This window comes from Lytechinus pictus, chromosome 5, assembly GCF_037042905.1.
Source record: "Lytechinus pictus isolate F3 Inbred chromosome 5, Lp3.0, whole genome shotgun sequence".
NCBI lineage: Eukaryota > Metazoa > Echinodermata > Echinoidea > Temnopleuroida > Toxopneustidae > Lytechinus > Lytechinus pictus.
The window spans coordinates 18,820,276-18,847,293 of record NC_087249.1 but is presented as its reverse complement, the minus strand read 5'-3'; the positions used below and the strand labels follow the sequence as shown (position 1 = coordinate 18,847,293).

At 36.5% G+C, this 27,018-nt stretch overlaps 2 protein-coding genes across 2 annotated transcripts; one reads left to right on the top strand and one right to left on the bottom strand.

Annotated features, from left to right (window-relative positions):
• Positions 1-443: 443 nt before the first annotated feature.
• LOC129260429 (large ribosomal subunit protein uL24m-like) lies at positions 444-9,512 on the top strand. The gene is made up of 5 exons (XM_054898407.2): positions 444-670; positions 1,922-2,017; positions 2,298-2,401; positions 3,281-3,417; positions 5,277-9,512. Exons 1-5 carry the CDS (start codon positions 476-478, stop codon positions 5,411-5,413), a joined length of 669 nt encoding a protein of 222 aa, XP_054754382.2. The 5' UTR covers positions 444-475; the 3' UTR covers positions 5,414-9,512.
• LOC129262322 (protein pygopus-like) lies at positions 8,779-26,961 on the bottom strand. Its single transcript, XM_054900426.2, has 3 exons — positions 26,786-26,961; positions 16,968-17,074; positions 8,779-13,625 (listed from the first exon to the last, which is right to left on the bottom strand). The coding sequence occupies exons 1-3, from the start codon at positions 26,820-26,822 to the stop codon at positions 13,077-13,079; spliced, it is 693 nt and encodes a 230-aa protein (XP_054756401.2). The 5' UTR covers positions 26,823-26,961; the 3' UTR covers positions 8,779-13,076.
• Between the last annotated feature and the right edge of the window lie 57 nt (positions 26,962-27,018).

The window sequence follows — 27,018 nt, the reverse complement described above, 5'->3', positions numbered from 1 at the left end:
TCTTGTGCGAGTTATAGTAGTTTTCAAAATCAGCACTGCTGCTATATTGAATCGCGTGATGCAGGTGAGACGGCCAGAGGCATTCCACTTGTTTGTCGGTTTTTTTTTTCTTTCTTCCCTTTTTCATTCTTCTCTTTTGCCTTTTGCTCTTTTTTCTCATTTTTTTTTCTTTTTCGTCATTTTTCTTCCTTCCTTCTTTTTTGTCTCTAAATTTCTTCTTGTCTTTATCCTCTCCTTTTCTTTATTTGAGAGATTATGCACATGGTGTCGTATAAGTTTTTTATATCTGATTACTGAATGGACGATCAGGAACATTTAAAGTTGTTTTTAGGTGCTAACAAGTAAAAACATATTTTATATACCTTCCGTTATGAACTCAATTGTGATTGCCTGAGAACAGATTCAAAATAAAATTCCATAATTTGTCACAATTTCTCTCTGAAAACCATCCAGATTCTAAACGCAGCAAATTACCATGGTGCGCCTGACGGATCTCCTGCTCATGGCAAGGAAGCAGATCCCTGCCTGGAAGAAGGTCAATCGACACTACCGCTATACCATGTCAAGGCCCTGGACCATCCAGGCCCAGATACAGAACCTTCCCGGGAGGGATCGTCCTAAGGTCCAGGTGGAACCAATCAACGAATGGAAGATCTTTAGAGGTGACTTGGTAAGTATAGATATCCTAAAATGTGACGCATTTTGAAAACTAAAGAAGTGACAAGATTAAACATTTTCTGTAAAAGATAACAGTGTTTCTCTCTTTTGCCTACATATATAAATGTAGACTGACATCAGCAGAGTCATGTCTTGTCTTGTCTTGTACTCCGCCAACTTTATTTAAAAACATCATGTTTGATTTTTTTTTTGGGGGGGAGGGGTGAAGCTATGAATAAAAAAATGCTGAAGTTTATAAAGGAAATGTTTCTTCTCTTGCAAAATATTAGTGATAAAGTAGCTGTCAGACATAGATGTTTTGACCAGCATATGCTGACATACTTTGTAGCAAGCCTTTTTCTTCTGCATTCCCCACTTTTTGATCTCAAGAATGTCATTTTTGTAATGTAAAGAATTGCAATTTGTTTAACAACCTGAAATATCAAAAATTGAAATTTTACATCAACATAATCACTGTGCTGTTAACAGAAGATTCTTCTTAGTATCAAGAAATGGGATAAAGAAAGTTGCTGGCCATAGCCTTTGTGCAGGTTTATTTTCATTTGGTCCAATGCCACAGTTCGTCCAATTGCCAACTCGTCTACTATCATTTGGTCTACCAACAATTCGTCCAATATCAACATGGTCTAATTGCCATTTCGTCCACTCACCATTTCGTCTAATAACCAGTTGGTCCAATCGCCAATTAGTCCTTATACCATTTGATCTAATTAGACTGTGTTAATTGGGCATAGTGAATGAAAATAAAACGAATATTAGACCAACTGGTTATGAGACGAAATGGTCATAGACCAACTGGTGATTAGATGAAGTGATGATTGGAACAAATGGTTATTGGACCAAATGGTTGTTAGACGAAATGTTGATGGACGGAATGGCATTAGACCAAATGGACGAATTGGCAATTTACCCTTCATACATTGGCTTACAACAGCTAAAACAAGCCCCATTAGATCTTGCAAATTTGATAGCGGACACTCCCGAGTGAGCGTTCTTTGACAGAGGTCTTCACTCGACTTAAACTCACAGTCCGCAAGGACAATAGTAAAAACGGTTGAGTAGCCATGTTTTATTTTTTTATATGGATTCTCTGTTGTTTTGGGTTGCTTATGTCTGTGTAAATTATAATCAAATGACGTGACTGTGTCTGATTATTTTCATTCAATGGGTGGGGCAGGGGGATGGGTATACATACAATAATGCTACTTTTATTCATCCCATCTATCTTGTCTTGCCTGTTTAGGTTCAGGTCTTGAAGGGGAGAGATACAAGCAAACTTGGACTTGTCCTAGATATTGTTAAGCAGAGAAATTGGGTCATCGTTGAAGGCTTGAATTGTGTAAGTATATCAGAATTTTCATTTTTTAATGTAAATGTAAAGTGTTTAGAGATGTTTTTGCAATGATTATGAACAAGTGTTAGTGTTCCAACCTCTGTCCAACCCATATTGCACCTTGTATATTTCTTACATGTAAGGTTACAAACACTTGATTTTCCACACAACTGGTGGACATCTTGTACAGAATGGGATCTTCCAGTTTAACTCTTCACCTTAGATCTGACTTGAAGCAAGTTGATAGAATTTGTTGCCAATTTCTTGTTCGCGATGAATTTTCCAGCATTATAGGAGGATAGGGAGAATGCCAGGATACTCTGGGACAATGGTCAAAAGTGAAGGACCCTTGGATGTTAGGGAAGTTGCACTTGTGGACCCTTCAGACAAGTGAGTTCAGAAATACTTTTTCATACTAAGTGTTTATTTCCAAATCCTCAGTTTTAATAATTCTTGGTCCTTAAAGATATAAAATATGAGGACTGAAGATCTTGAATGCTATAGGGAAACAAATTTACATGGGGGCTCTGGCAAATCCATCCCTGAAATGCATTACAAAGCCCGGGAAAACTAATAAAAAGCTCCTGAAATTCCCATAGGGTTTAGTATAAACTCTTATCTAATGTAGCAAAATTTGGGCTGTGAGCTCAAAAGGTAGCCCTGGTAAAAAAATTATTATATCCCCCCCCTGGAGGTATATCTTACCTGTGTAAGTAAATCATGGTTTTGTTTTTAAGACAGGAATCAGGGCCTTATCTTACAAAGAATGGTAATGGAGTCAATCAACCACAACTATGGAAAGCCTGCAATGCCAGCACATCTAAAATGCATTTTTGTTTTAAAAAACATGACGTATACTTATATATTTATTTATACATCATTCTTTTGACAATTCAGTGTGCTCGACTTTAATACAAAGGACATTGTGCAAATTTTCTGAAAGAAGAATTATGACAATAATGAAGGATTTCTATATAGTTTGGGTGGATTGGATTGATCACAACTCTTTGTAAGGCAGGACCCAGATGTCTGATGTCTTTGGAATGCTGGGTTTTATGTTATAAGTTTTCATGACAAAGATAACATAAATCAAATAATTCTTTGAAGCTAATTTAATTCTCAATTTTTTCCTTGTCATTTCATGCTGGCATTTTAACACATTCTGTGTTTATTTAACTACGTGTATGTGATTGGCAAGACAATATATGTGATTGGTGATGATAATTGCTCAAAGCTTAGCTGATAATGTTTAACTGTGCTTATTACTAGCAAACCAACGGACATTGATTTCCGGTACACGGAAGCAGGAGAGAAGGTACGGGTTTCCAGACGGACGGGGAGAATCATCCCCATACCAATAGTAGACTCTGATTCCAGAGATTACAAGAGCAAGGAAAGCTATGTCGGTAAGAACAAGGAAACACTTTCATTGTGTCCTTATTGTATTGTTATAGGGAAACAACGTATGCCAAAGTACCCCGGTTTATATACAATACTCTTGGTCTCACTTGGTCTACTTTCAGTTATTCCAACTGTTCATTTTTGGCAGATTTTATGCTGTATTTTAATGTAAATGCTGCATGTTTCATGGAAAATACTTTTTTACCCCAAATCATAATTATAGCACATGTCCATGACAGAAAATTTGAAAACAGTGTTTTTCCATCCAAATTCCTTTATTTTATCCCTAGAAATTCTGAAGATGTTTTACTAGTTTGTAATCCCTGGACTCTAATACCACATGGGCTAAACCCATTTGTTTTGCTATCAATTTGTTCTAACACTACACCTAGTCTGATGCCCACTTAGTCTAATTATCATTTACATTCAGGTAGTCTATTACCCATATTTTCCAATTTCCACTTTTTTGTGCTTTGTCAAATGAAATTTGGATTCATGATCATTTTTTTTTGTAATCATATAGACTAAATGCTGAATAGATTAAATGGATATTAGATGAAATGGGAATTGCCTAATTTTGGAAGAAAAAAAAAATGGTTGATGGGCCAAATGGCAAGTAGGCCAAATGGTTTGCAGGCAATTGGTTGAAGACCAAATGAATATTTGGTTCAGTAGCATATGGATTTTTAAAAGGGGAGGGTTTTCAAGCTGAATGAAATATTGACAAGCCCCCCCCCAAAAAAAACAAAAAGGTCTTCACTACAAAATCTTAGGGAGGGGTTTTGGGTAGCAAGCAAATTAAAGGGGGGGTCGAACCCCTGTAACCAGGTCTTCACTACAAATTTTAAGTCGTTTTGTACGACCGAAAATTTGAAAAGCAAACAAAAAATGAATAAAGTTTTTGAATTTTTTTATTAGGGGGGGGGTTGAAATCTTAGGGAGGGGTTTTGGGTAGCACAAAAAAATTAAAGGGGGGGGGGGGGTTGAACCCCTGTAACCATCCCCTGCGTACGCTACTGATTTGGTTCATCAACAGCTCATCTAATCAGATAGACCAAGTTTATATTAGACAAAGTAGGAACCAGTATTAGATGAAAACAGTCCATACTATATTACTATATTATACTAGTAAGTGACAGTTGGACCAAATGGTAGGTACACAATCTGGTTGTTGTCCAGGTAGGTGTTTCATAAAGGTCTCTGTAAGTTATTTATTATTATCATTATTATTTGTTTGGTGTCACCTGTGCCTGGGAGGCGAAAAGCGAACTGAATCACTATGACCCGCAGGTCTCTTCTCCTGATATAACTGATTGGGGGGGAGTGCAGGTGGACCACTACACCGGGGTTTCCTCCTACTCTTATACGAATAGTGCAGTGGGTTCTTAACGTGCAAAGGTGGTGACTCTCCTCTACACAGGGCCTCCATTTAACATCCTATCCGAGGGATGGATTGTTTTCGATTGTAACATAGCCTGCATCTATGAAACATGGGAGAGACGTTTACAGACAACGCACTGGATTCAGTCATCCGCCTCGGGGTGGACTCGAACCCACAATCTTTGGTTTGACGGGCAGACGCGTTACGGACTGAGCCAACAACACTCTCAACGCTCTTATGACTAATTTGCTAAATGATGTACACCAAATTTTCATTGGTGTTAATTTAATGTCCAAGAACGCATCACCTATCATTCATAAAGTCGCTTGTCGCGCTTGACTTATGAACAGCTCTATGAAACCCCCACCTGATGAGTTAATAGCAAACGGTAATTAGACAAATTTGGTGTAGACTGTAGAGTAAACCAAGTGGCAGATTACCATGATGATCAAACTATATCCATTTTGTATTCTTGAATTTCAGAGCAACCCAAAGACTCTGTTGCAGAGGACGTGTGTAAAAGAACATTTGAACCCTCATTGAAGACGGTCGAAGAGGAGCTCATGGAAGCATATGATATCAAAGAAACAAGGAAACGTGGCAAGACTTACTGGTATTGAGGACCTTTGTAGTCCCATGGATGAGAGGATTTGGAACTCCGAGCTGAGATAGACAATGCCAATAAAGACTTCCCAGTGTAAGCTTTTATGGAGGGATTTGATTTCTATGCAGTGTTAATGCAGCAATAGGTGCTGTCTTCTCACCCAGGGGCGAATCAAGCATCTATTATCCCATAGATGCTGTGCATTTGTTATCTTGTGCTCGCCGCCCCCCCCCCCCCTATGGAAAAATCATCACCTAGTCATCCCTGTTCGGACATTGCCTGAGTCAAGCAAAGGAATGTCTGTGATCCGATTCCGAGGTTCAGTCCCCCCGAGTCAGTCTCGTAGATGCAGCGATATCAGAGGGATTCCATGGATTATGACAGCGCCTGGTTTTAGCAAATTGCCATTTTAAACACCATGAAAACTCAAAACAGAGTGAACAGGGCCCTGTAATATAAAGCTTAGTGATTGATAGTGGGGCAGATAACTGTGATAGATCACTCACAGTAATCGGTGCAATCAACCCCATAAAGCAATCCCACAAACAGTTTCTAAGCTCTATGCTACTTGGACCCATATGACATTCAGTTTCTACTATAAAGAGATCGTAGGATGATGATACTGGTGGTTTTGTGTAGAGTACAGAAGAAGAATAAAGTGACTGTAGAGAATGAAGCTGACAAGATTTCTGGTTAAATTTTTTCTGACGAAATTCCACACTTCACATTCACAGAGTACTTTTTGTTTGTGTCAAACACGGACAGGTTATGTTGAGGAGGCACATTTAATTTGATCAATGATATGAGGATATCAACAAAAAATAATCCTGTATTGATAAAATAAGATATTTATATTTCTGCAGAACTTGAAGTTACCAGGGAACTTTGTCTCAAAATTGCCTAGTTATGTTTTACAATTTTGATTGATACTGTGTAATAAATAAAAGTATATAAATTTTCTTGTGTTATTTTCAAATTTATTGTTTTCCAGTATTATATATTTGCACTTTAATTTAAAAACAAATAGATAATGAGACATATATGCCGTGTATCAGAGGTAAAAAAAATCTCTGAAATATTTTAGTAACTGTTGCGTTTTCCCATCAGAAAGTTTTATTGCTAACATGATCACATTACATTGATGAGTATAATATAATACTAATTTAATGCTAATTTGATGTGGTGTGATTTATTAGTGATAATGTTCTCTCTAATATCTTTGGATCTCAAAACTAGTAAAATAGTATTGGCTGATGTCGTGGCCCAAAAAAGAAAGCTCATAGTGGGATGCTGTACAGCAATATTATCCTGTAATTCTCTTTAATTTTTGGTTTTGTGGCAACTGAAAAGTATAGCTCATTTACATCACATTGATGAGCAATATGAAGATATCCATGTAAGGCCTCCATACATTTGATGAGGATCTCAAATCCTTTTTCTCTCCAACTTTATTATGATGAATCAGTTGTAAATTTAAGTTAGAATCAAGTTTTAAAATCATTCAGTTTTCTTTTAAAATAATATTTTCATAATGGCATGAAATTTATTTGTAAACGATGGTTTTCATTCACTTTTATAAATTATGGATTTTTTGCAAAGAAGTTGATCAAAAGGCTTGTACGGTGTCTCATGAGTGGTGACATGAAAGACCGTCCTTGCAAGATCCTTTCAAGCGATTGGCCAAAGATTAATTCTGGTGAACAGATACAAACACTTGGGGGTTGTCATTGCATCAGATTCTCTTCAAATTATTTCATGATCAGTTGTCAAAATGAGAGTTGATATTCCTATCCAATTCTTATGTTTTCCTTGAGACGCCATTAACCATAAGTTAAAGGGGAAGATCCCTCTGACAAAAAGTTGGTGTGAATTAGAGCAGGAAAAAAAATGAAAGAAAAGTTCCCCAAAATGTCATTTTTTTAGAAACTGAAAGTGATTTTATTTAATAGGGTGGAATATATCAGACACATCATTTTTTTAAATTGATGGAATGTATATTGCATGTACATGACATAATGGGGGAATGGCTCGCATAAGACATCACAAATAAAAAAGAATTGAAATTTTGTGATTTTGTCTTATTCTTTGATGGGTTTAATCAAACCTTTACATTTTTCCCCTCTAATTTCTCTGCTTTTATTACAACAAACGTCTCGTCAGGATGAAGACATTAAAAGTTTTGCAGAATATCACCCAAAAAAATTACTAGAACATGAATATCCTGATTAATATGTAAATAAGGTAACTGATGATGTCGCCCACTCACGTTTTCTTTTTCAATCTATTATATGGAATATTGCATTTTTTCTTTACCAGAATGTTAAATAAGGTTCATTTCTCCATGAACACGTGGAGTTGTCTTTATTGTAACGTATGAATAGGTTCAATACCGTCGGCTCTACAAAAATCAATATTCTATGACTCATACTGTAAAGAAATGAAATAAGTGGTGGTAAGTCAGAGATGACATTTGCATGTCACTGTGTTTTGCATATAACTATTTCGTAAAAAAATAAGCAAAACTTGAAATAGTCATGAAATTTTTATATCTAAAGGACAAGTTCACCCCAACAAAAAGTTGATTTGAATTAAAAGAGAAAAATTAAAATTAAAAAAAGCCACGCATAACACTGAAAATTTCATCAAAATCGGATGTAAAATAAGAAAGATAAAACATTTTTAATGTTTCGCTTAGTTTTACAAAATACAATGTATGCACATCCCGGTCGGTATGCAAATGAGGGAACTGATGACATCACTCTTTATTTCTCTTGTATTTTATTATATGAAACATGAAATATTGTTTTCTCCTCATTGTCCTGTGAAACAAATATTTCTCCCTGAACATGTGGAATTACCATTGTTAAACATATACTGTTCAGTCAAGTTGATCTTTACTGTCAAATCTGTAAAAATTGAAATATTGTATACCGTAATTCAAACAATAAAAAACTAAAGAAATAGTGCGTGAGGGACATCATCGATTCTCTTATTTGCATGTGACTAAACTGTGCATATAACTATTTTGTGAAAAATAAGCGAAACTTTAAAATGTCATAGCTTTCTTATTTTACATCCCATTTTGATGAAATTTTCAGCATTATGCTTGTCTGATTTTCCCTATTGATTTAAATCAACATTTTTCTGAGGTGGACCTTTAATCTGATTTTGATTAAATTTAATTATGCTTGTTTGATTTTTCCTCTTTTTATTTGGAACAATAAACGTTTTGCTGGGTGGACTATACGTCTACTTTAATGGCGGTGGGGGTCAATTTGACCCCCTATTGTTTCATATGACTATGGTTCTTACATACAACTCCATATATATTGCGTACAAATCATTTCAAACAACAAATAATGAGACATGAATGCAGTGAAGTTGGGTAATCTTAGTTGTCAAAGTTGTAATTTTAAAACCTCATAAGAATTTCAATAAGTACTCTGTACAATATACAAAGATAAGTTAGACAGTCACGACTGACAAATTTGCATTTGAACGTTTTTCTTCAAAATTGTTGGTTCCATGATTATAAATACAACATGTATAGCCTTAAAAAATGAAATGAAAGGGGATGTTTTCAACATTGGCAAATGTAAATGTAACATGAAACTAACATGATCTCATCAACACAAATATAATAAATACTGTATGTGTTTATTGATTCTAAAGGGGGTCTCGCAATCTGTCGTGCAACTATTTGCGATGGTTGTGATCATGTACAAAATATACAGGTGAATGGTAGCATTGTAGCAAATGGTTGCACAACTAATTGTGAAAGTCCTTTAAATAGAGTATTCAAACGATGATGCTCTAGAACACTTTTCTTTTATATTTCTGTGCTTTGGACATCACATTTTGGCATGAGAAAACAACCAATGTCCCATATTTGGTAGGAACTGGTTCCTGGGGGCCTGGGCCCAGGGATATGCCACAAGCATACCTACAAGTACTTGGTCCCAATGAAACTGGTGTATTTTGGCCTGGTTACAAGAATAGTTCTGAACCATGCCTGTAATAGGTCCCCATGCCTTATGTCAAATTTGGTGTCATCATTTGCTACCAAAAAATATGATCATAAATATGTTGTGACACAGACACACACAAAACAAAAATATGTGCTGATCCACTTCACTTAAGCACTCTACATACACGTACAAGGGCTCCAAAATATTGAGGATTTCACTACTTTATTTCATATTGAATACAAAAACCATGCAAAAACTTCCATGATTTGATATTTTCATATTATTAGAGGAAAGCAATGAAACAAAATGTCAATATAATTTCATCATTAATTTAATTTACAGTTCCCTAAATTACAATAAATATTCCATAGGCCAACAGTAAATAAAACTTAAATATACAATGAGAAATATCGTCCAAAATCCTATTTTCCAGAAAAAGTGAATCAGAACATTTCATATCAGGCAAATCAACAATAATATTAAAGTAAAATCCTTACTCGTGAATCAGTAATGAAACGGCTATCTCTTGCAAAGGTAAATTCCAGTTAGATGAAAATTAAGTTCTGCTTGAATGCACAGTGCATCAATATGCTTTATCATTACTGTGCAAACTGGAAGTAAAACCAGCAAGAGGTGCATTATTAATTATATAAGGCATATTATCTTGAGCATTGCAAATTGTTGAAACACTGGACATTCAAATTAATTTGTACATTGCAAACAGGTGTGCCCCGGAAAGTGACATGCATGCTCCAGCAGACAGAATACCAAAAAAATAAACTATAAGACCCTTTGAAGACCTGTGTTCTGGGCAACTATTTGATAAAACAAATAATGCACCTGCTCTGGTGTGTGTAGAATAAATGCTGGGAAGTTTGATTTGCGTTTACTGCCTTATTTGTACAGATATGATATTCTCTTCTGCCAAAGTGGTCTTTTCAAAGGTGACTCAAACCATTCTAAGTTCATAAATGACCATTGGTACGTTTTCATGGGTAAATTTAATCACTTTAATGGCCTACATTTCATCAGGGGCCCATCTTACAAAGAGTTACGATCGATCCGATCAATCGCAACTATGGAAAGCCAGCAACGTCAACATCTAAAATTATATGTTTGTTCAAATATTTTGCAGAAATGAGGTTAATTCATATATTCACTATTTTCTTGATAATTCAAGGTGCTACTCTTTGATTTTCAAAGGAGAATGAGCAAATTTCCTAGAGAAAAAATTATGACATTCATGGATTTCCATTTACTTGAGATTGATCGGATCAATCGCAACTCTTTGTAAGACGGGCCCCAGATCTGATCCCACTTGGTCTAAACCCATTTCCTCTATTGTAACCAGTTCATTTCCTAACCACTTAGTCAAAGTGCCATTTAGCCCATTCTCAATTTTGTCTATAACCCACTTGTTCTAACTAGTCTTTATGATTAAATTAAATTAACCATTTGAGAATTAGACTAAACGACAATTAGACCAAATTAATAGTGGACCAAATGACCCATGTGGTATTAAACTATCTGAGAAGTACTTTAATATAGACCATTGGAATACAAATGCTTTTCATGGCATATTTTGACAGTAGGCAGGTGAAGATTTGCTTAACATTGTTAAGATATTTTAATCCTCAGTTTCATAGTGCAGTTTAAACTACATGTATTTGACCATATTACAAAGAATCTTTATACAGTGCAACCTCTTGTGGTTTGGGAGTTCAAAACTGTTAAGACAAAATATAAATATCATCAGTCAACATTTTGAGACAATCCTTTTCATAAAATATCTAGACATTTTTTTTCAGATTATAGAAAAATGTAATGACAAATATTACAGAACATGATATTTGTGTCGCTTTTTTAAATTTCTGATAAGAAAAATGCTCACAGTATAAAAGACAAATTTACTTCAAAACAAACATATACTGCAATGTGGCTAATTGGCTATGCCTCACTACTAAAAGCTAAATACATTCTTGTAACTTGTTCACAATAAATCCTCTTTACATTGTTGTGGGAAGACACTTTAATTTGGCATTTATTACAGTATATTTCAAATATTAATTTTTACTTCCAATGAATGAGTGGAAGAAATGGATAGGGTTCAATGCTTACAAAAGAAAATATTAATTTACAATAATATGACATTATCAAAATTATTTCAGTTATAAGTACAATACTGACCACTGCTTGTTTCTTTTTAAAATTTGAACAATGCATTTGATTTTATTATTTGTTTCAAGTGTCTCTCATGTAAGACTTACTGATCACACCTAAATTGTTACATAAGTTCTGTCTTTTGGCTCCTGTCCAAACAAACCCATATTAATTAGTTTGCCTAATTTCAATTACAGTCGTACCATAAGAGTTATTAACAATGACTTGAAATAAATAAGAGCTTAACATTCTAAATCACAAGAATACATAAAAAAATGAATATCGATTAAACATATACCTGAAGCATATCTAATCCTTTACTGGAAGGGGGGGGGGTAATTTTCTCCTTTCAAGTCCGATTTTGCGGTTATTTCAAGGATAGGACTCTTAGACACAATACTGCAATGTAAATGGGTTCACTTTATTTGTACAATCACTGCATTCTGTGATGTGTAATGATTGAGTTTTCTCTAGTTATTCAAATCATCTTAATGTTGAGATGGCCTCGACCTTAAACTACAAGTGCGTGTATTAGGTTCACGCGTACTGTAAAATGATAGAGAAAATATCTATTTCTTAGATGAGATATCTTACTTGATTTTTAAGTCAGAAGGTCATTAGCAAGGCTACATTCATGCCTATATTTCAAGGCAATTTGATTGTTTTTTTTTTAATATTTAGCTCAAATGTGAAAGCGATTAGATTTGTTTCATTTACAACCAATCCAGGGCCCGCAAAGGCAAGCGATTAATCACTAAATGAAATGGCCTATTAACACCATCGTTGCATGTGCATTTCGCTCAGTACATTGACTAGGAACCAATAAGAATTGTTATTTCAAATTGGCGATCGGATTAATATCGCTAACCTTTGTGTTATGGGGCCCAGATCAGTGTTTAGACAAAATGTTCCAAGGCTCAAGGATGTATCCATATATGAACTACCAGTAAACATATTTCAAAATGCTGATCCTCGCCCAAAGAACTTGATCATTGTAAATGCACGTTTAGAGGTTCTTCCATACACTCTTATTACAGCCCTTCTGAAATCACTCTATAGATGATGATGGAGTATAAAGAGCGATGTGGAGAGCCTCTTTATTCACCACCAAGTCACAAAACTACAATAAATAAACAATACATGTATACTTTTTTTTTAAAGAGGAGTTTGCACGACATCTATTCGGTTGTTTAAAAGAAATTTGATGACCCTACAAATTTCAACATAATTACACTCTATCAATTAATACCATAAATCATTAGAATTTACATTATGTCCTCCACTAATCAATGCCCAAGAAGAATCCTTTGCCAATAATGTAACTTCAAATGCTACTTGTCTAACTTGACAAAGCAGAGGAAGGTGTGGGAATTCCTTTGAAATATTGTTGGTAAAAACAATTGCTTTCAAAGAATGCAAGCATACACACAGAGGATATAAAATTCATATTACCTATGTGCAATGGGCATTAACAGATCAGTGCATTCTGATATGAACAATGCCTCTGGTGATAATCCAATATATACAAAACATAAGCAAGAAAGCGTAGATCTACGTGATTGGCTGTGTCTTCAGCCGGACCAAGGGAATCTTCTTCTCCCGTACGCACCGATCGCAAACCCATTCTGCCGCATGCTCGGAGTTGAGGAGCGTGTAGGCCGTTGTCGTCATACCCGTGCAGATGCGATGGAACCACGTATGGCAGCTACTGACGCAGATCACCGCGTCTTCCGAATCCTGGACCTGCTGATGGCAGATCCCACAAGGGAAAAGAGTCTGAGGGTTATTGTACATCATGGGAGGCATGGGGCCATTGGAGTTGTGACTGTTGGCCATGTTGTTAGGGTAAGGCCCACCACCACCACCGCCGCCACCACCTGGTGGCATACCATGTTGGTGATGAAATGAGTTGCCGTAAGGTCCAAACTGATTGTTCATGGCCGCTGTGCGGCCGAGGCGGCGCGTTAGTAGGTTGAGACCCCGAGCGGTTGCAGTGGCGCCGCTCGGGTCGTCCTCAAATGGGTTGGAGGCTACGATGTTGTCACCACTAGGGGTAGGTGGGGGAGCCAGGTTGCCACCTCCAGAACCACTCCCGGGCCCCTGTAGGTCAAAAAAACATCCAATAAATACTTACAATTAACAACAATATCCCAAATCAAAGTTGTTTGGGCATTAGTGTAATTAAAGGTGTACTCCGGGCTGAAAATATTTATTATATCTAAATAAATCAGAGTAAAATTTACAAAGCAAAACGCTGAAAATTTCATCAAAATCGGATAACAAATAACTAAGTTATTTGATTTAAAGTTTAGTAATATTTTGTGAAAATAATTATATGCAAGTCATCATGAATATTCATTAGGTGGGCTGAATTGGCTGATGATGTCACATCCCCACTTTAATTTTTCTTATGTTATTACATGAAATCATAATTGTTTCTTTTTTTCATACATGTGTGAATAATGTGTCTCCTTTATAATGATAAAGGTTGCAGCAAATGAATATCTAATGCACTATCAGCTTTCAGTTCTTGGTAGAAAAAATTTGCATAAACCTAATTTCATATATATAATAAAATCCAAAAGAACAAGTGGGGATATGACATCATCAATTTGCTCATTGAATATTCATGAAGACATGCCTAGAACAGTTTCACCGGAATACCGGTAATGCAAATCTTTAAAATGCCATAACTTTGTTATTCCTCGTCCAATTTTGATCAAATTTTCAGTGTTTTGTTTGTCTGATTTTTCTTTATCTGTTTAAATCAAATCATTTTCAGCCCAGAGCATCCCTTTAAACACACTCAGTACTTTCAAAACAGCCATTGCCTCATTCTGGTGAATTGTAATTTACTCATAAAGATATGCAGACTCTATGCATGACTTTATGCATGACTAAAGATTATGGACAAGTTTGCAGCATAGGGATACATCATTTAGCACAAGAAAGGGTCACCAGTCTTGTGTAAACTCATGTGTAAAGTACGATCAGCTTTATAAACTAGCCTGTGGGTGTGGGTTCCACACTTCCAATAGTAACTGAGGTGGATAATTCTTACTTAAGCCCTATTATTAGTATTATCTGTATACTCATAAAAAAAAGAACAAAAAGTGATGTTGTGAGCAGTCAATCTACATGTACAGTGACACTATAAACCTAGTGAACAATGAATGGCTCTATTAATAGAATTTTAAATGTTTCCCGAGGAAGTTGCATTATTATTTCTAACTTTCACCTAGTAAAGAGGAGAAGGGAAGCTGAAGTAATTGTTTCCAGTTCATGATGACTGTGTCATGGACCGGCATGCCTGGCAAGCTCCTGACACAGGCCTTGAAGGGCAATGCCACTTTCCTAGATTGCACATTTTAATGTTACAGCACAAATAAGAAATATAAAAAAGGGCACAACAAATCTCCATAGCCAATGAGAGGGGCACCAATGCCAAAACAGAGCATCCGAGACCATGGTCTTCTATGGCTTTGGATTAATTCTCGCTACCCCAAATAGGAACAAAAATCTCATAATGCGCGAGACGAGATAATTTTCACCCCGTCGGGTCGTCATCACCACTTCCGGTTTAGAGTCATGCTCGCGCGAGGTTCGCGATACTGAGTTTTCCACCACGCTGAAATCGATGCCAATCAGCGTAATATATGTACAGAGTATAATACTTTTTATTACATTTGGTCAGTTTTGATTCCATTTGAATTATAAATAAAAAAAAAATATATATTTCACGTGAGAATAATTTTTATTCATGCTTTTATTTGGTTATAAAAAAATCAAACAAATAATGAATATCTTAAAATTTTGCATTTAGCGACCGGCCTGACATCACGATCGTATTCAACTAGACACTAAATATATTCAGCATTCATTTCGTTCAATTTTTCGTCGACCACAAAATGGATAAAAATCAGTTTCGGAACTTAAAAAAATCTTAACTGACAGATGAATACCATGCAATGGAAAGCGTCAGGCAGAATTAGTGACTTTAGCAGAAAAGGCTGTAAAACTGTTAGTGTAAGAGAGGGTTGTGATCACGAACTTTCCGAGCGAAAGCTACGTTGTGTTGTTGTGCATGACGGCACTGTTGATCTAAATGGCAAATGCAGTGCGTTGGACTTCCGAACAGGAAGTTGTAATACCGAAAAAGCTATCCCATAATGCAATGCACGTTACAGGGATTTTCCCGGATCTCGGCGAAATCGCTATTTGGGGTAGCGAGAATTGAAACCCTGCTGACAGGATTACTGTCGCTCCAGCAGGTTCCAAGATTTTCCTTGATCATATTCCAGATTTCCTACCGTATGAAGGGTATCCAGAAAAATGTGCTTATAGAATGGAAAAGTCGTCTCTCTTTTACCCATTCCTTATTTCATTGCTAGTCAGTACTTTTATAACAAAAGTCGGAGCTCTGTATGTTTTAGCAGGGAGTTTGTGCTCAGTACCTTTCTTACCAATAGTTCGACATGTACCTATTAGGGGAATCTAGCCTTGATCATAAAATGTTGTTTTGGAATGGAGAAATAAATAAGACAGAATGATAAAACTTTGACAGAAGTCAGACAAGCAATAAGAAAATTATGGCCGTTTTAAAATTGAGATCCCTATAAAGACTATGTAGATTTCAAATCAGCAACTGGATACATTAAAAGTACTATGACAAATGGCAAAAGACAACTTTCCTATAGGCCATGTACTCAATTATCAGGGATTTGTGGTTTTCTCCTAAAGTACCTGTTACCCTGGGGCAGTAATCTATAAAATATAACCCAGGCAGTCTATTGTTTTATGTCCTCATGAAAGAAATATACAATTTGAAGTAAAATAAAATGACATTTTAGCCATTTTATGTACTAGTATTGGAGTACATGGAAAAGTAGTCCTTGCCTTACATCACTATGACATGACAAAGCCAATTTGAAGTCTCCATGTGTGTAGTGATTACCAATATTTACAACTTATAAAAATTCATATTACTTCTTATTGTTTATCCGATATTGTTACTTCAAACTTTCATATATCAACTTGTCTGATTTTTCTTTTTCCTCTAGAAGTTTTTATTTGGGTTGGATTCCCCTCTTAGAAATACATCAGAAATGTAGCGAAGCCAATATTAATTATAGTGAGTGGGATTCCTGCCAAAAGCGGTGCAGACTTATGTAAAGAGGCCTAACCAGGGAATTATTTTGCATACCAAAATTTGATTAGCACTTTGGTCATAAAAGAAGAGCTCTCATTTAAGTTCTGAACAGTCTTATGTAAAAAAAAGAGAGAGTTTTTTTTGTAGCAGTCTTTCAAAAATATGGAGCATAATTGCGATGCCTTACCAGGAAAATTATTCCCTGCTAACCTCCCCGTAAGTTGAAAATTAATGGACGTACACATGGACAGAATAGCTACATGTAACTTTCTTCAGGGATCAATAGAGATTACCTTTAGGCCGGGAGGTTTCTTGCGTTTCTTGGTGGGGCTTGGTGGCTGGCTTGTGGACGACCCCTTACTGCTATCAGTGTTCTCACGTTCACTGTCTGTTGATGCAGCTGGTACAGAAGGAGAAGGATCATAAAAAAAGACAACAATGCATAATAGGCCTACTACAGTGTATATTAAGGGTAAAGGGTATAAGTCAGAATTATGCACACAAGGTACTTTTAGAACAGTTCTAACTCGCCTGAAGCAAAACTGAGGACATTTGGACTGTTGTAAAAAGTGTAACTATTCCAATGCCAAAGCAGAATGATGTGTATCATTAAATGTTGAATAAAATAGTGACATGGATCATTGTGTACCATCCTCATCTCAAAACCATGACTGGTTGATAGAACTAGTCATCAGTGCCTGTTATCTAAAAAATGACCGTTAATGATAAGATGGTTCATCCAACCATTTTGTAAGGATCCATGTTATACATGTATACAAATAAAATAACTTATGGCATTGATGATTTGAATAGAGACCTATTCTTCATCAGCCACCACTCAAGCAACGCGTGGCCATCCATAAGCTATTTCTGAAAAGGAGGAGAAAGAGTGTAAGACAAAACACCTTCAGTGTTTATAGAGAGAAAAATGACTGGAACTCTTTGCCCGCTGATCAATGGCTTCAAGACAAAGCTAGACAAGTTCTAGTCTGCGTGGTATTATGTTCATGCATGGGAATAGTGCCTTTTCCTTTAATTGGTACAGCACATAGCACAATGTCAGTTTCGAATTTATCCAAGCTAGGAAGACAACAAGATAGACCTGGAAACTTGACTACAGGAACAACTGTGTTTTTCCGGTAGATGCAGTATAAACGTATAAACATGTACAATTGGAAATAATTAGAGGGTCTATAATCAGGGTGACCGAATTTCACAAAATGAAATACGGGACAAAGCACGATCCCCGAGCAGATCAACCAAGCCAGATTGGCCGAACCAGGTCTTAATAAAAAAACAAAGAAGGCTACACAATAGTAGTATTAGGGCTGTTATTGATATCATCTTTATCACTAGTCTTGACGATAATCGCTTGTTTTTTGCCACTTTGCGATATCGATACCCTTTCTCTCGTTGTCGATAATATGCACTATTATGTAGGGACACAGTGATTTTCCCCGATTTCAAAGGAATTCAGGGAAACAGCCTTTTGAAAGTGGCTTTTCAAACAGAAAATCACGGAAAACATATTTTTCCTCAAACTTCACAGAACAGCAACAGAAATTACTCTAAAATCGCAACAAAATACGAATACTTACTAGCCACAAAACACAATTTCATCCCCATTTCGCTATAATCATGACAATCCAAACATCGTAACTGCACTCGACTCCATTCGATCAAATCGAAAACATCACAAGCGCAAGCTCAATTTTAGCAAAGTACCAAACTAACGTAGAAGGTAGCACACAGCCGTGTGTTGCTGCCCTTTACGTTCGAAGATGATACAGCACGATATCAAAATGGAAAATAGGCGAAAGACATTGACTGCTCAGAACAATGTCTAAAAAGCCCCCAAATTATCGATAAACCCTAAAATAATGCTAATGACGTGAAAGGAGAGGATGTATTTATGCTAAATACGTTTGTTAAAAGGTGTTATGTAATCATTTACATCCGATGAACGCGGATTTTAAAGCGTTCTTGGTACAGTGGCAGATAAAAATTTTGACCAATGCGAGTATGTGACATCGCTGTAATGCATAAACAAGTGGAATGCCTCTGGCCGTCTCACCTGCATCACGCGATTCAATATAGCAGCAGTGCTGATTTTGAAAACTACTATAACTCGCACAAGATGTTCAGTGATACTTGGTTACTCTTATTTCCACGTTTTATGAACTAGACCAATACACTTATAGAGATATGATGTCAATTCAACAAATACCCCCAACGTGGCCAAAGTTCTTTGACCTTACATGACCTTTGACCTTGATCATGTGACCTGAAACTCGCACAGGATGTTCAGTAATACTTGATTACTATTATGTCCAAGTTTTATGAACTAGACCAACACACTTTCAAATTTATGGCTGTAATTCAACAAATACCCCAATTTGGCCAAAGTTCATTGACCCTAAATGACCTTTGACCTTGATCATGTGACCTGAAACTTGCACAGGATGTTCAGTAATACTTGATTACTATTATGTCCAAGTTTCATGAATCAGATCCATAAACTTTCAAAGTTATGATGGTAATTCAACAGATACCCCCAATTCGGCCAAAGTTCATTGACCCTAAATGACCTTTGACCTTGGTCATGTGATGTGAAACTCAAGCAGGATGTTCAGTGATACTTGATTAACCTTATGTATAAGTTTCATGAACTAGGTCCATATATTTTCTAAGTTATGATGAAATTTCAAAAACTTAACCTTAGGTTAAGATTTTGATGTTGATTCCCCCAACATGGTCTAAGTTCATTGACCCTAAATGACCTTTGACCTTGGTCATGTGACATGAAACTCAGGCAGGATGTTCAGTAATACTTGATTAACCTTATGGCCAAGTTTCATGAACTAGGTCCATATACTTTCTAAGTTATGCTGTCATTTCAAAAACTTAACCTCAGGTTAAGATTTGGTGTTGACGCCGCCGTCGCCGCCGCCGCCGTCGCCGTCGGAAAAGCGGCGCCTATAGTCTCACTCTGCTATGCAGGTGAGACAAAAATGTGTATTGATCGTTCTTTTGACAATAGTTATCGATATCGGTAAGATATTTTTAGCGAGATATCGACAGAGAATTTTCTCAAAGATAACTGCCCTAGTAAATATTGGGTAGCAAGAAAATCACCGCAGAACTTGCAAAAGTTTAGAGTAATCAATTTTATTGCTGTCTCTGCTTCATCCGTTGGTTATTTGATGAAAATTCTTCACTTTTCTATGTATCAATTACATTTTGTTCAATATTCTGAAATATGGGACAAATAGGCGTCCCGGGAAGGGTTTGTCGGGATGCAAGGACAAAGGAGCAAAATACGGGACGTCTGGTCTATAATTTTTTTTTTATGGCTAGGTGTTGTAGCTGGAAAGAGTTCCATTTGCACCCCCCACCAAAAATAACAAAAGATTGTTGAGACTTCCGGTTTGTTCACTTCAGATTTCTCTATGATTTTTTCACTCTTGCTTACCTTAGTTGGGAATCGAACTCACCTCGTTTTATCTGCAGTCAAGACTTCTTCCCGCTATGCTAGCGAGAAGCGCTGATACCGGAAGGAGTAAATTAACGATTATCAGCCAATAGTTCGACTCGTCCATACTCACAGACCCTTTACTGACTAACTAAACCGATGTTTATGGACAATTACACGCACTAGATCTTGCTCGAAATTTGATGGAATTAAGCCATATTTTGGTATACTGTATTTCCACTCTCCCATCATATAAGTTCTATATTAGGGCTAGATATATTATTCTGAACCTTCTCCATATTTTTATTTTCTATTTTAGTGGGGGGTGCATATGGAACTCTTACCTTGTAGCTCACTAACCCAAATTTGCTGGGAGAAAGTATCTAGGCCCTAGAATATCACATAAATGAAAAAAAGTAATTTTATACACATGAATTTGAAATCAAGAGACTGTTTAATACTTGTACTCTCAAAGTGAGCCCGGGCAGGGTACAATTGCTCAGACCATGATAATTGTGTGAAAAGAAAATTATCCCTCCATAGCTATCTCTCATGTGAATTGTAAATTTAGCTCATATCAAAGAAGCTATTATTCTTTATTCATAGTAGATGTAATGACATAGGCTATTTGATGATTTCAATATGGTTCCATCATCAATATCCTTAGGAACGATACATAGTAAAATTTATAGTTGGGTTGAGATTGATGTTATTCAGAGAGTAAGATTTTGTGATTCAATGAAAAACAAGCTCAATATCACTGGAATTTAGCTGTTGAATAAAAAAAATAAAAAATTATCAGTAAAATTTTTGGGATACAGTTCTAGCCTTGGATTAGACCAAAAGCTTCGGTCTCTGTTATGTTGGCTGTTCCGCTGAACTCTGTTGGCTCCACTCACCAATTACAGAGACTGAAGTTCTCACTCGATCTGTACAGGGACTCAATGGCCATATGTTTAAGTCCTGGGGGGGGGGGGGCACTCAGTAGGGGAAGGCGGGGCAAGTTGAGCCACCACCCCCAGGCCAATAATGAATGAGTCAGACATTGTGGTGGTGTCATCACTGTCATGCATTGATGACCCATTACATAACCCTTAACCCCACCACATTGTTTTCAACTTTGAAACAAAAAGTACTTTTTTAGAGGGAAAATACAAATTTCAGCCAAAAAAGTAAAAAGGATAAGGGCAATTCCATAGGTTGGTGGACATGAGCTTAAAAATTCAAATTCAATATTTTCTTGAATTTTAAACACTTTAAGTCCTTCATACATGATAGTTTCAGAAACAAAAAATAAAAAGTTTATTTTCATATGTATACTTTGGAAAAAAATGGTCAAAAGTTGTGTCTTTCATTCTGTACCAAAATACAAGAAAATAGTGAAAAATGAAATATGCCTTATTACCATTTTGTTATTGAAACATCATACCACTTTATATATTTCTGAAGCTTAGAAGAGTCAAATTACTTAAAGTACACAACAGCTTTTCAAGTTAGTTTGTAGTACTCATTCAAAAATAAATATTGCAACCTGCTCAGGTGATGTAACGTGAATAACCAAAAAAATGACTTTGTTTTCTGAGAGAAAAATTCTTCACAATTGGTGGGATTTTAAATTCTCTTCCTTCAAACAATCTTTGACACGGTGATGACTATCAAAATCATTAAAAAATACAAATTTTTTTAAAAATGATGAAGAAAAACTGTAACGTAACTGTGTAGCGTGAGTAACCATCATGTAACGTGAGTAACCAGTAAAAATTATGAAGTTAGGTAACATTTTCTGTGGGATGTCAAGGTTTAAGTCTCATGGTGAGTTGTGAAGTTATTTTTGATTAATTAAAAGCAAAATGAGGGTACACCTCTTTGATGTGACTCTTTTTTCATCAAAATATCAGTGGTCATACAATCACACAAAAAATGGAATACTACTGTAGTAGAGGTATTCACAATGCGAGAGTGCATTAGTAAGACTCAAAGTTTCTAAGATTAACCAAACTTTAAAGAGTGTTCGAACAATACATTGAATGCCCTTAACCCTATCTAGGCCGGGGTATTTTGGGAGTTCATATGGCCGGGGGGGGGGTGGCCTCCCAGGCCCCCCCCCCCTTCAGATCTCGGCCATTGGCCGCGCGATCGCGTCGAGAATTGGCATGCAGGTTGTCTTGGACATAATCTACAAAACTGTACAGTAATTTAATTCATGCAAATTGGTATTAAGCGGTTATGCTAATTTATGCGTAATTAGTACGCGAAATCATACTTTTCCCTCTTACTCCCTAAATAAAGCTCCAATTGTTCAAATTTTTGGTATAAAAACTCTTTTTGGTGTCCCTAGCAAGTGTACTTGAAAAAAAAATGCGATATCAGATCAATTTCTTATTTATTTTATTGTTTTTTTGCAATTATGTATTTCCTTGTTTTTTGGACCTTTTGTTTTTCATTGTTTTTTCAATGAAATTTGTTGGTGACTCTTCTGAGATTATAAACGGCATAAAATAAATACATTTAGACCAGCAAAACTAAAAATAATCATACATTTATGATTTTTGGTTGAAAACAGAATTTGCATTGACTTTGAAGAACCTGCTCCTTTTCTAATCCTGATATGATGGTGTGATTGGTTGATCAGTTTCTAGCTTTTTTTTCATTTACCATAGTTGATGTACATGTATCGGGATCTCATTTTTACTTTGACAGTCATTCTGCAAGGATCAATATTACTGACACTCTTCATGTCAAAGAAACTAGATCCACCGTCTATTGCTAATAATAGCGGACACTTTAAATTCACAGACACATTTTAATCAGCTGTATATTACAGTAAAAATGCAGGTTAAAATGACACAGAGAGTATCAAGAAATGGAAGCTCAATGTGTCTTTGTACTGTATAGCCCATCTGAACTGTACATTTTAATTGTGTTTGCCTTACTTATACTTATAGCTGGTTCTTCAATTGATGTTGAGGGTTTTACATTTTTTTATTTACACAGCCCAAGCCAGATCTCGTACAGTTTAGTGAATACATTACCAACATACTGACCAATAAGTAAAAGAGAGGAGAAAACTTATTTAGAATGTTAACTTTAAACATAAACTGGTGTCTGAAATCCTACTCATATTATTACAGAAACAGAAACATGAATTTTACACACATTATTGAATTTTTAGTGACATTTATGTTGTTGACCATACATGGACAAAATGTAACGTGAGTAACCGTAACGTGAGTAACCACTTTATCTGCACCCCTAGTAAAAACCATGTGTTCTTAATTTTTTTAATTATATACAAAGTTTGTCTCCCTAATATACTTCTTTGAAATTGATATAATCAACTTTCATAAAAGCTTTGTATGAGGACACTTTTCGCTTATGTCGACTTTTCATTTTATGCATGTCCAAATCATGTAACGCAAGGCTCGACATTAGCGGAGGCCCGGTGGCCCGGGGCCACCAGAAATTCACCTCGGGCAACCATTATTGAAAAAATATTAAGTTTTGGTGGCCCGAATCGGGCAACCAATAGTTTTCAGAATAGCACAATTTTTCTCCCCATTTTGCACGCATTTATCAACTTTCTACAGTTCAAATTGCAAGTCAGTTCGTCATGCGCCCTTTTTGTTGATCAACACACAAACACACACACAAAGTTGGCCTACCGCTATAGCATTAAGTAGCTTTTATCCAGCCGGCCGCGCCAGCCGGCTGGCGTGAGCTTTGCATGCTTGAAGCAGCTGTGCGTTAGCAGCCTATTCAGACTCAGGGAGCTGCAATACGAAATGTTGCTGCTAGTAAGAAATCTTTCACAGAACTGTGAAAATCCAAGTCAAAGTCACATTTTACACCAATGAAATGCCCTTCTACAGACCTTTTTGCTAAAATCTGGTGTATCCTGATTATTTGCAAGCATTAAAAAGAGGAATCATGACCTCTCTTTTGACTTAAAAAGACCGATTTCCAAATGAAAATAATACACATAAAAACACATAGGTGAGTACATCACAGTCCCACGTGTGCATTTATATGTATGTTGTTACTTGGTTTCTTTCGAAGCTGTGTCTTTTCCGGTCTTTTCTAGCCAAAAATAAACAGACAGTTACTTTCTTTCTTGTTTATAAATGACTTCTTAAACAACTCTTGAGAAAGTAAATATTTGGGAAGGCATTTCATTAATATGAAATGTGAATTTTTCCAACATTTTGGCAAATATAGGGAAGGAATTTTCTCACACTTTCTTTTGCCGTTTTATTATTTTCTTTCATTTTTTTTTTACCGTGGTTAAACCATTTATACCCATTTATTCATTTTAATGTTTTTCTTTATATTTTTCAGGCCACCAAACTTTAATATCGGGCCACCAAAAAAAATTATTTGAAGGTTTTGGTGGCCCAAACGGGCCACCACCAAAAAAAGTTAATGTGGAGCCTTGTGTAACGTGAGTAACCGACACATTTCAAAGATTTGACAGGAGCATAATAAAATTTCCCAAGTTTTGTTTTTATACAAAGGATAGTCAGACTGTGTGATTTGTTGTGATAAAGAGATGTTTAGTTCCTATCAATAATAATGGAGTTACAGCTCCAAGTATGAGTCAAGGTGTCTCCAAATGTAACGTGGGTAACCGTGGAAAAGCCCATAAGTGCTTTTTACCCACACACATCTTTCAATGTAATAAAGAAATAAGAACAATATCGTTAGTCCAGGTATGGATTATCATCCTTGTCATAGTCTTTTACATGATGGATGCATTAGAAATGGATATGAAAATATCGCATTAAGTTCGGACTGGGGTAATTTGTGCCAGCCAACATGGGGCAAGTTGAGCCATGGTAATTCTTGTGGTAATGTGTAATAAAAAACAAGCAAACCTTAAAAAGCCATTGATATGCAGGGAGAACAGAGAAAATTCACATGACAATTCTTTTACTTTTAGAGGATGTTAGTATTTATAGAGAATTAGCAAATTAAAAAAAACTTTAAATAAAAAATGGACATGCGGTTCTTCCCGCATACATTTTGTACATATTTGTTGTGGCTCAACTTAACCCAGAAGGTGGCACAACTTACCCCACAGATGGGGCAAGTTGAGCCATTTGACATTGTTTTTTCAAAGGTCACTATGACTTTCAGTGTGTGGGTAGAAAGTTATATATAGGTGAAAAATATTTCCCAACCCAAGAATCAAATTTATAGGCAAGGTACTTAATACTACAATATTATTACCGGGTAGTCATATCAATTCTAACATGCAAAATGCAAAAAGTGTCACAACTTACCCCGCCTTACCCTATATAATGCATAGTGGGTATGTGCCGTGGAGGGGACCCCCATTTTTACACTCAAATTTCCGTTCCAAGGCATATAATTTTTGTCTTATTGAGAAAAAGAATAAAGAAATCCGCTCCAAAGCATAGCATTTTCTTCTTATCGAGAAAAAAGAAGAAATCCGCGGCCGCAGAGCGCTGTCCGACCATCGCCTCTTCTTTCAGAATTCGTAGCAAAATGGCCGTTCGAGACCGGTACCGAGGGTGTAGGGCGCATGCGCGAATTTGACAACGTCTATATGCGCTAGTGCTATATAGCCTCGGTCTCGATCGGCCATTTTGTTTTGAATTCTGAAAGAAGGAGAGCTACCACGACAGAACTTTTCGTTTTTTGAGGTTCCAGTCTGTGCCTCGATGTCAGGAAGCTGCCACTCGTTAGACCTTCATCCATATAATCGTGGTAAGTGCTTAATTTCTGTTTTAACTATTTATTCTTAAAATTATTTAGACCATACTTCACGCTACTACCGTGGGTATGGGGAATTACACGGTAAGCCCCTGGGCTCCGGCCTGCACAGCGGGCCGGAGCTCCCTGGGTTAATACCTACCTTGCCCTTGGATAAGCTGATGAATTTGCTTTACACTTTATACCTTTTTGTGGCAGTGAATCGCAAGAAGACCCACACCCAAGTTGCTTTTTATCTGTGATAGGAGTGAGTCCGAGTGACTTATCTCTTTACTTCACTCGATCTTGACTGACTGAGCAAACTAAACGTGGTTGAATCTCCAGGGGGCCTAGGTTAAACTCAAGAGTCTCAGGAAATTTATTCTAACTCAACATAATTTACAACAAATAATGCTAAAAAAAAGATAGTGGAATCATACCGTACTGGACTGTACACATCTAACTTTAAGTTTCATCTGACTAGACCTCTATCTACTTCAGTCTTCATTCATTCATCCATTCATAAAAATATCAGAACCACAACATCTGAGACTGAAGTTCAATTTCAATCCAGCTAGGTCCTAGGAGTAGGAACAGTATTCAGTCGAGTGTGAGTCATTTCCAAGACTCGGGGCATTAGAAATAGAATCGCGAGACGAAGGGAACATATAGGGGGATAAGCACGAGACTCGTGACAAGTAAGGCTAAACTAAAGCGCGAGATTTGGTTTTACATGTAGTTTACTGCGACATTCCATCAAATCAAAGACTTCAGTAGCCGCATAGCGATACACTCACTAACGTCTACGCGGCCGGGCATGGCAGCGGAACAGGCCTCCGCGGGCTCCGAATCGATCTGCCGCTCAAGAAACCTACACTGCTGCAGTTCATTAATCAAAATCATTTTTAGGAGATACGAGATACTTACTGCGGAGTCTTTTGGTAGTCTTTTTTTCTCTTGGCATCAGGCAGCTAGTTGCAGAAATGATGCTGGGCAATTGTGGACGTTAAGCTCATAATTTAAGCGTTTACAAGCATCATTTAACCTTATCCGGTGCCTGGAAAATATCCGCGTCGAAAACTACAGTGGATGTAACAGTAGATGGCGCTAGTAATCTAATTAGATCAAAGTAATTCTCTGAATTCAGATAAATGCATGAC